Below are 10,279 nucleotides of genomic sequence, written 5' to 3'. Positions count from 1 at the left end.
CTCACAGCCCCCCGGACCCTCCTAACCCTCGTGGACGCACACTCACAGCCCCCCGGACCCTCCTAACCCTCAGAATAAAGGCGCACGGGACTGGGTCACCCTTCGCAGCTGAGCACGTTGTATGGAACCGTAATGTCCAGTGTTTGAGAGGAAGACAGGAAACTGCAGCCAGGGTGCCCAGGGCCGCGTGTGCTCAGCTCAGGGCTGTGCTGCAGCTGAGGAGGAGGAGGGGGTGCCCGTTGTCTCCCTCTGCCCCACGTGCCCCGTTACCTGGATCTCCCCTTGGCTCCAGCTCCCTCCCACCCACCTACCTGAAACAGCCTTCATTCGTGACTCTTCTCTCCCACCGGCCAGAACTTCCTTCAGAAGAGGCAGGGGTAGTCATGTGCCATTTAGTAGCAACTAAAGGCAGTCCAGGTATTAGCATTGATGGCGTTATCTCTAAGTATAGAATGAAAAAATTGAACCCGGCATTTAAGACATACATTTATATTTACCCAGGGAGCAGGTTTAAGAGCCCGGGGAACCTTCCTGGAGCCTGAATGGAGACCCCTCTTACAGGCAATACCTCATGTTGAGAGGCAGGGATGAGGGCAGAAAGCTCGAGAGGACTTTGCCATGAAACCCCTGAATTCCTCATTATTTCCCGTGGAGTAAGGAGGAATAGGGCCAGTCTCTAAACGCAGGTTCCCAGGGGCAGAGTTTGCCGTGGAGATTAAAGGGGCCCTTGGTATCTTAGAGGTAACGTTTTTCAAAGGAAAGATTTAGAGGCTTTTGGAAGAGAAATACACAATTTTTCTCATGTGGGACACAGAATTGAATGCTCCCCTTGGAATTCTGGGATGTTTCTGCTTGGTCTTCAGGAGCCAGATGAAACTGCCCTCCACCTGGCTGTCAGATCCGTGGACCGGACTTCTCTTCACATTGTAGACTTTCTAGTTCAGAACAGGTAGGTGCTCTAAAATCAGGGAAGGTGTTTGATTTCGTTCCTTGGTGTTTCTGAGAATGGAGCCAGGGGTTGCCCCATTGCTTTAGTTGTGTGGCCAAGATGCTGGAATTTCCCTGGGTCTGAAGAGGAATCATGGGACAGGGACAGTGCTGCCAGGTGTGGAGTGTTCGGATGCAATCCTAATAAAGCCCCCTCCCGGGGTCTGCGAGGTCCCGCCTCTAGTGTCTGGGACTCAGGGAGACGCCCCGTCGATAGCCCTGCTGAATTCCGAGCCCCGGGAAAGCAGCCTCTGTCTGTGGCCCCCACGACCACCCCTTTGCTTGTGCCGTGAGGTGCGGGTCCCACGAGGTCCAGGCGGGGCCCCCTGAGCAGAGCGGGAGGGAAGCAGGAAGCAGAGATCCTCCTCCAGCCGCTGGCCGAGCTGACGTTGTAAACCGCAACTCGGGGTGGTGGGCTTTCTGCGTGGTTGGAAAAGCTGTTATTTTTAATTAGAAGTTGACTTTAGAGAGGACATGCGCAGACGGCGTCCCTGGCCCCAGCAGTCCCATTTGGTGCGTTCTGCCTCGCTTGGTGCGGGGCCTCCCTGGCAGCTGAAGGCCAGTGGTGAAGCCCCGGCAAGGAGCATCCTGACTGCCTGAGCCTGGCGTGGGTGGGTGGGTGGCTGCTGGAGGGGGCGGTGCTGGTTAAAAGCCACAGGAATTGGCTTCAGATGGAATAGAAGATCCCAAAGTGCAGAAGCAAGGAGAGATTTTTTGCATTTTGTATCTTCTGCCGTTCCCGGCTGTCTTCAGAAGAAGAAATGGCCAGAGGTAGAGGAGCTTGGGAGGCAGCTCCTTCCCCGGGAGCCGGGAGTTCTCTGGATGCCTGGGGGAAGCTGTCCTCTGATGGAGCCCGAATGCTGTCCCCGCGCCAGCAGCGTGGCAGGGGCCAGCTCCGTGAGCAGCTGAGCGGTACCATCCCCCTCAGTGCAAATTCTCGGGGGCAGGAGAAGCGGAATCCTGGTTTCTTTTCTTCCAGAATGGGAGGAGGACAGCAGGAGTAGAGGGGAGATCAGAAGCGAGGCTCCTTTTTCACACTGAAAACGTAGCTGCTTTAAAAAAGAAAGGGAGGGCGGGAGGAAGGAGTAAGTGTGGCTGGTTTCCTGCTGATGGGAGCTGCGGGCATCACCTCCTGATGGGCACGCTCCTGTTCCCACATGTCTGTCCAGCTCCGAACAGGCCCAGGGCCACCTCCACCAGTGGGGTGAGTGGCTTGTCCTGGGATCTCCTGGTTTTGTTTTGTGTTGGAAGAATCTTTGTGGTCTCCTCACGGTTCCCCCATAGCCTGTTTTCAGGGCAGCTCAGAGGAGCCTGGGGACTCCGAACTTTGGAAGAGCGGCTTTTCCCCTTCCTGGCAAGAGTGTTGTTAGTAAGATGAGAGAAGCTCACCCCGTCCTTCTGTGTGGGACAGACTGGGCAAGTCACGCAGGCTTCCTAAGGCCCAGACGGGCACTGCCAGTGAAGCGGGAGGGATGCCAGGTTCACCTGCCTGTGCCCCCGCTCAGGTGCGCACAGGTGCCTTGCTCCGTTTCTGGCGGGCTCTGCCACTGTTGTTTATTCCCCGATGGCCTTAAGCCAAGGCCTCCTCCTGCCCACAGGCAGGGCTGGTGCTGTGGGCCCCCCACCCCGGAGGAGGATTGAGAGAAACCCTGCCCTCCGTGAACCCGAGTTCTGGCTTCCTCTCCCAGGGAAGGAGGGCAGCCATGCCCATCGTTCGCATATTGTCTGTGGCTGCGTTCAAGCCACCCTGGCCGAGCTGAGAGTCCCTGCCCGGGCAGCCCCAGTCCTCTGGCCTGTGCCTCACTGTTCTCTTTCTCTGTTCCCGTCCTTGCCAGTGGGAACCTGGACAAACAGACGGGCAAGGGCAGCACGGCCCTGCATTACTGCTGCCTGACCGACAGCGCCGAGTGCCTCAAGCTGCTGCTGCGGGGCAAGGCCTCCATCGGCATCGGTGAGCCTCCCCGCGCCGCCCCGTGCAGCTCCTGGTGCGGGGCTCTGGGCAGAGCCGGGGAGTCAGTCCCGCCCTGCAAGGCTCCTGTGGTCTCGTGCTCAGCAGCAGTTTCCCTCTGCTGTCTTGTAGGCTTGCCGTCATGTGCAGGCATTTTCTGAGAGGCAGAGGATGGCCCTGCAGCTGTCGCTGGTACCCAGGTGACCTGGACCAGGTTTGGGCATCTCGCCCTCCTGTTCCTGACCCCCACCTGGGATCATGCTGAGCCCCTCACTGGCTCTGGGTGGGCATGTTTACTGGTGAGAGTCACTGTTCACTGCCCCTCTGTTCACTGGCACCAAGCCTCCTCCACGAGGGACCCACATCTGCTTGGCCTTCATCCCTCTCTCCCCTGTGGGACCCTGACATGTAGCCGGCCAGGCACAGTCTAGCCCGAGGGTGTCCGGCTGTGATGCTGTCCTGAGGTGGAGCTTTTGAAGAACTGTTAAACGGAGAGCAACGAGCAGAGAGAAGGCACATGCCTGCTTGCGAGCCAAGTTGGGTTTTTTTCTTTTTTAATTAATCATTAAATCTCATTGACTGAGGCTCATTTAGAAGAAAATACACAATTCCAAATCTTCAGACTGCTTAAAAGGAGGTGTAAGGTCTTCTACAGTCGGCTGCCTGGGACTGGACGAGCAGTGCTTTTGCTTAGAGAATTACCGTGAACTGCTTTATTCGACAGCTGTGCCTTGGATATTTATTCCACTAGTTGGCTACTTCAGTGGTTTTGTCTTCATTAGATTAGCTCAAACCTTGTCTTATAAAACCTTACCGACTGCACACTGCTGCAGTTCTGTGCGATTTCAGGACAGCTCAGCACCGACTGGGGCGAACTAGCTGGACTTCACTAGTCGTGCTCGGCTCCGATTGGTGCTGCTTCGCCGGGTTCTTTTTAATTGCCTCTCAGTGTCAGACCTCTGCTTGCTTTTGCCGTAACTCGTCTGTTCGTTCCCCCGCCTCTTAGCTAACGAGTCAGGAGAGACGCCGCTGGACATCGCCAAGCGCCTCAGGCACGAGCGCTGTGAGGAGCTGGTGAGTGTCCCACCACCCGGCACGGTCAGGGTGGGGTTGGGGACGCCACTCCCTGGGGAGGGCTCTCTCGGAGCCTGCAGGAGGGTCCTGAGCAGATCCCAGTGGCCTAGAGGGGACGGCTCGTAGAAAGTGTCCTGGGGCCCCTTAGAGAGGAGGTGACCATCCCCCCCTGTGGTGACACTCGGAACACGAGTCAGTATGTGCTGGTGGCACATGTTGACGGCGGCCCTGGCTTCGTCTGGGGTGAGTGGAGCTGAGGCCCCTCTGGGTCAGGCCAGGTTTACAGGGGGCTCCACCGCTGCAGCTTGGGAAGGTCACGCCAGCTCTCTCCACCGTTGCCTTGTGTGTGAAGGGGGCTCAGGCATACCAGTTCGCAGGTTTTTGGGGGGAATCGTTGTTGAACTCTGCAGAGCAGTGGGCACAGAGTAAGTGCTCAGTCCATGGCGCCATTAACAGTCGGTGCTGCAGAGCTGTAGGACTGCTAACAGGTATTATCCTAAGCACTTCATGTCCAATAACTCATTTAATCTTGATAATTACCGTAAAGCATTAATTAATAGGTACCTACTGTTACCCCATTTTACGGATGAGGAGACAGGTACGGAAGGGTTAAGTAAGTCGCCCAAGACCACATGGCTGCTGTCTGGCTTTGGAGAAAAGTCAGACCCTAATGTGCTAAGGCGCCCATTTATCTCATGGATTAACTTCTCTCCTGTGCACCTGGAACCAGCTGTCTACCTTCCTGGAGAGAATTGAGAAGCTGGTCATTCACGTCATTTTCCGCAGGGCTTCATTCCCTCGTGCTGGTCAGGAAAAGCGGGGTTAACTGTTAGTGGACACGTTCCTTCTCCTCAGATTGAGATGCTCCCGCGTGCAGTTGTGGGTACCGGCAGGCTGACCGTCACCCTTTAGATCTCAACCCCTTGGCCGCGTGCTGCAACTTTGCAGCTTACAAAGCGCTAAATGGGGGTGGTCGGGCTTGAGCTTCAAGGTTACCTGTGGATTAGGGAGTGCGGGGGCTTGACCTGAGACGCAGCGAATTGTATAAGCCAGCCTCACACTGGGGTGCAGGTTCCCTGCCCGCTACCTCTTGGCCATCTTGGTGGACACCCGCTTTACAAGGCCGAGTATTTGAACAGCGTCACCGACAGTGCTTTGTTGTTCTCAGCTGACCCAAGCCTTATCTGGAAGGTTTAATTCTCACGTTCACGTCGAGTATGAATGGCGACTGCTCCATGAAGACCTGGATGAGAGCGATGACGACGTGGATGAGAAGCTGCAGGTCTGTGCCAGCTTGTGGAGCGCTGAGGGTGTCAGGATCAGCGGCCTTCAGAGCGGCGTGGGTCCTGGCCTGTAGTTAGGGTAGAGAGCTGTTTGCAGAAAACGAAATACGGTTTACTTTTTGCTTCCAGTGATCTCAGTAGGTTTGTGGTTTTACCCTTCCCGTAACTGCCTCCTGTCTCCCAGCTCCTACAGACGTGACTATGAACGAACGATAACTATGTAATCAGAGGCAGCTTCTCGCCTTCTGATACGAAGGAAAGATACAGCGAGCCTTGGATTTTCGGGGATTTTAGAGGGAGCTCTCTCTCTATGGATAATGTGATAAAGAGCCAGCTTCCCCCAGAAGCAGTGACCATGTTCACCTAGTTGATCTTTAAAACCTTCGCTGAAGTCACTGACCCTTAGAGATCATTGGGTCCAACTCATTCCTTTATTAGATGGGGTCATTCAGGCCTCAAGAGAGGGGATGTCTTGGCCACAGGGAAGCCAGTATTTAGAGACCAACCTGGGGCCCTTGCCTCCTGGTCCAGCCTCTCCTCATGACGCTGTCTGTCTTGTGCACTTGAGGGCACCCCTGGAAGGCTGCCACCTTCACACGAGGCTCAGAGTCAGACCCAGGAAGACTGACTCCAAAGCCCATACGCCTAGCTGCTGTGAAATTAGTGGGAAAGCCGGGTGTAACGTTTTAATTTTTACTGTAGGATTTTAATGTCCTGATGTGTATTGATGTCTGATTATTTATATATGGCATTTCCGAAACCTGTTGGACTATCCCGGTTTATGGAGCAGTTAGTATCCGTACTTACGGTTTCTTGGAATAAGAAATTTCTGAGTTAGCTGTAAAACGGCATCAAAGTGAGGGGAGCTGGCTATTTCACGCTAGAGTTGCCTTCACAAGGGGAGAAGGTTTGAAACACCTGCCCTGGAGCGAGTGCCTCTTGGTCAGGCACACGTCACATTCCCGGGGTTGTGCAGGCAGTGACTCGGCAGGTGCCGTGGACCCAGTGAAAGCCCGGCAGCGGCGCTGACACTCGTCCCCACCCCTTCAGCAGAGAGCGGCGGGTGGTGGTTTGCACAGCCATGGGCTTTGTTGGAATTTAAACTGTGTATGAAGAGCCACTGGCCACTGAGCTCCTCGTACTGGAGCTGGGCGTGAGCCGTTGGTTGGCCAGAGCCTTGGCCAGGCGGGCGGGCGGGCGGTCCCGTGAGGGGAGGAGGCGGTGACTGCCGATACTGATACCTGCTAAGCTCCGGGCACAGTGCCGGCAGTTAAAGTCAGACCCACTGGGGAATTCCCTGGCGGTCCAGTGGTTAGGACTCCACACCCTCATTGCCAAGGGCCCAGGTTCAGTCCGTGGTCGGGGGACTGAGAATCCCGCATGCCGCGTGGCGAGACCAAAAAATAAAAATAACAGAATAAAGTTAGCTCCACTTATCAGATGAGAAATAGGATCAGGAAGGTTAATTTGCTCAAGATCACAGCTATTCTAACGAAGCTGACTTTGAAATACAAGTTCCATCTAATTAATTCCATGGTTCCATGCACATGGCTTTCAGGTGGAGTAGGGGTCAGCAGACTCGTAAAGGGCCAGATAATAAATGTTTTAGGCTTTGTTGCAACTCCTTAGCTCTGCCAGGGTGGCTTGACGGCAGCCACAGACAATATGCAAATGATGTGATGGGCGTGGCTGCTGTCTAATAAGACTTTATAAGAACGGGTTGTGGCCCCATGGGCCGTGATTTGCTGACCCCTGAGTTAGAGGACTCTTAAGAGTTCCAGTTCCTACGGGAAGAAGACGTTGATCTCCCCCGAATTAGCCGTATGGCGGTTGGGGATCTGCTGTGGCCGTGCGTGCCTAGAGCAGCTGCACTGTTCTGCCATCAGAGAAGGGTGTTTACGGAGGGGACACGCAGTGAAATACAGAGCTAGGCTGAGGTAACTGGATGGTCAAGGTGAAACAGCTTATATTTTAAATTCTTCACAGAATGAAGAATTGTAAGTTTTTGTAAATCATGGCTTTTTTTCGTGTGTGTGTTTCCGTTAAGGGACATGGTAAGAGTGAGTTTTAGGTTTTGCGGCTGTCATGTGACAGTAAAAATGCACCGTGCCCAGGTGTTAGACTGCTGTACCTGAGGCTGTACCCAGTACGTCAGTCACTGTGCCCAAGAGGTCAGCGCGTCTGTATTTCACACACCTCCGCCCACTACCCCCGCAGCCCAGTCCCAGTCGGCGAGAAGACCGGCCCGTCAGCTTCTACCAGCTGGGCTCCAGCCAGCTGCAGTCCAACGCCGCATCTCTGGCCAGAGACGCCGCCAGCCTGGCCAAGGACAAGCAGAGGAGCTTCGTGCCCAGCATCTTGCAGAACGAGACGTACGGAGCCATCCTGAGCAGCAGCCCACCGCCCGCCCAGCCCGCGGCCCCCAGCGCCGCCAGTGCTCCCCCGCTGCCCCCGCGGAACGTTGCCAAAGGTACTGAGCTGTTGGCGGCCCCTGGATGCATGAGCGGTGTCGTTGGGATTTTGCTTTGGGGAAGCTGTAGTTGCTTTGTGTGGGCCAGCTTCAGGACATGTTTTTTCATTTGGGGTCCTTTGTTTTGTACTTACGTTGTTTGCTTCTTAAAAGAACTCCGTCATTCTTGGGATGGTGGTAGAGTGTCTTGACTCCATTCTCGTTCTGGGCAGGGGTGTGGCACGTGTGACTCGAGGGGTGCAGGGACGCCACCAGGGTAGGCCTGAGATGGAGGGGTCAGCACCTGCTGCTGGTCCCTGGATGTTTTCCTGCAGACCTTTTTCCTGGTCCTTTTCTCTTTGCGGTCCGCCCCTCTCTACCACTCCCTTTGCCTTCATTCTTTGCCTTTTTATCTTTCTCCGACCTGTACTCGGCCAGCTTGTGGCATCCGATTATTTCCTATCTCTGTGATCCCCATGAAATGAAGGATAAAGAGATGCTAATTTGGGAAACGGTGCTCAGCCTAACTAAAAATACGAAATAGTCCCCGAGGGTCCTACCAGCGCCTTAAGTGCCAAAGCTTCCTGTGCTAACCTCAGTCGCAGCACAGTGAGTTTGACTCAACAGATGCTGTTTCTTGTTTTTATAAAAATGGAAACTTAAGCCCCCAGAGGTTTAGTGATTTGCCCAGCACTGAAGGCCCACTGGCCATGATGCTCCCTGAAGCAGGTCCCGCAAGTAGCCAGGCCAGCTCTGGGCTGGGGCCTCCAGAGGGCTTCCCAGGGGACCGGGGGCAGGAGCCTCCGTGGGGCGTGATGTCTGGGCCCACGGCTGCTGTAGTGGTGGTCCCAAAGTAAATCCCAAGTTGCATTTGCGCGGGAGCTGCTCTCCGGCAGAGGCGTGTAGGCGCGTGACCGCGGTGCTGCGAGCCCCGGGAGGGAGGAGTGCGCACATCTGCCGTCCTGTGGGGTCTGCGCTCACAGTGTGGGGTGGCTGTGCCCACCGCCGCCCCCCAGCTGCTCTGAGTGTATTGCAGACCCTCCCACACGGCTCTGCCCCCAGTGCTCAGGGAGGCAGAGAAGGCTAATGAGCCTCCTGTCTGGGTCACCGAGCCACACGCCTTAGGAGCGGACCCACGCTGCACGGGGCAGACCCCTGAAACCCGCCCGTCACCGCCCACAGGGTCCGTTCGTCCAGGGCACCCAGGCCTGACCGGGAGGTCCCTCAGCAAGGAAGGAGGTCACGTCCCCCAGCTGCGAGGGGCCCGGGCAGGCGGGGGCCGCTGCGGTGGCTGGGGCCTTGTGGGTGCGTCTCGTTGCCTCCCCCCAGATCCCAGTGCCTGTGTTTATCTCCACCCCATTGGTGACTTTTACTGACTGTGTGTGCCATGTTAGGAAAGATTTTATTTTGCTCTGTTGGGCCATATAAGAGGAATAGAAAGCTGTTCACCTCTATTTCTTGTTTTCTTAAAATCTTAGGATGAGAAAGTTTGGGTTTTTTTCCCCCCATTTCTTTCTGCCACTCCCACCGTTAGCTCTGTCTCTTCCTTTGGTGACGGAGATTACCCTTCATCCCTGCCAGCCCCCCAAAGGGTACCTTTGTTCTCCGTCTGTTCCACGCTCGATCCACGAGGAGTCCCCACACAACAAGCAGGACGGGATTGATGTTCTCGGGCCCTGCATGGAGGAGGACGTTGTCCACGGCAGACGTGTGAAGGCTCCCTCTGACCCCGGGTGGGCCCTGTGCGGGTGTGGCCTGCTTCCATCTCCAGGCCCAGCCTCGGACACGGTCATGCCTGTGCCCTGAGCAGATGCTGCTCCCTGAGGAGGAGCTTTGTGGGCAGAGGAAGGGTGTGGCCAGGACAGTGCCATCTCCCTGGTGTGCCACCTGAGCTGACTTTCAGCCAGAAACGTGCGCCCCTCACCAGGTGTCTTTGATTTGCAGCCTTCTCTCCACGTGCTCTGAGGACAGGTGCCCCCCTGTGCGAGGTGGTGACCCCACAGGGAGGACTGAGATGGGTAGAGACAAGCAGACGTCCTGTCCCCGAGTGCAGTGCTCAGGAGGCTCACTGTGGTCATCATTTCCCACTTCAAACAGTGTTTAAATTTGAGAAATAAAATTGGTAAGACTGAGAAGACCAACTGGGAATTTTCCCCAGAGCATCGCTGGTTCGGTGTGTATTGGTATCTGTCTTCCAGATACCAGAAACAAGACTTTTTTTAAAATCAACGTCCTATTTGTGGCCTTAATGTTATTCTGGAAGGGTCATGTGTACCATTTTATAGGGGAGAGGATCAATAATGCAGTGTTCTGTTTCTGTTTTTGTTCTGTGCTCGTGCGTGTGCGTGCGTGTGCATGCCTGCGTGTGCACGTGCGTGTGTGTGCATGTGCGTGCGTGTGCAGTTCAGCCAGCCTCCTCAGCTAACGCCCTGTGGAAGACAAACTCTGTAAGTGTGGACAGTGTAAGCCGGCAGCGATCTTCGTCAGATCCGCCAGCTGTCCATCCACCGCTGCCCCCTCTCCGCGTGACATCTACCA

General features: G+C 55.5%; 1 protein-coding gene across 5 annotated transcripts in view; it reads left to right on the top strand.

Annotated features, from left to right (window-relative positions):
* Positions 1–10,279, top strand: part of ASAP2 (ArfGAP with SH3 domain, ankyrin repeat and PH domain 2) — a 156,151-nt gene that overhangs the window by 137,344 nt on the left and 8,528 nt on the right. For 3 of the 5 annotated variants that reach the window (XM_027113848.1, XM_027113847.1, XM_027113852.1), the window contains 6 exons: positions 864–949; positions 2,823–2,938; positions 3,942–4,009; positions 5,178–5,291; positions 7,510–7,762; positions 10,145–10,279. In XM_027113848.1, coding sequence (XP_026969649.1) covers positions 864–949; positions 2,823–2,938; positions 3,942–4,009; positions 5,178–5,291; positions 7,510–7,762; positions 10,145–10,279 — 772 coding nt within the window. The remainder of the gene's footprint in view (positions 1–863; positions 950–2,822; positions 2,939–3,941; positions 4,010–5,177; positions 5,292–7,509; positions 7,763–10,144) is intronic. The other 2 variants (XM_027113851.1, XM_027113850.1) reach the window with 1 other exon arrangement.

Source organism: Aethalodelphis obliquidens, unplaced genomic scaffold (genome assembly GCF_003676395.1).
Source record: "Aethalodelphis obliquidens isolate GAN/ISIS:26980383/991018 unplaced genomic scaffold, ASM367639v1 scaffold12, whole genome shotgun sequence".
NCBI classification, from domain to species: domain Eukaryota; kingdom Metazoa; phylum Chordata; class Mammalia; order Artiodactyla; family Delphinidae; genus Aethalodelphis; species Aethalodelphis obliquidens.
The sequence above is the reverse complement of the archived record's forward strand: the minus strand, read 5'-3'. Positions and strand labels throughout refer to the sequence as shown.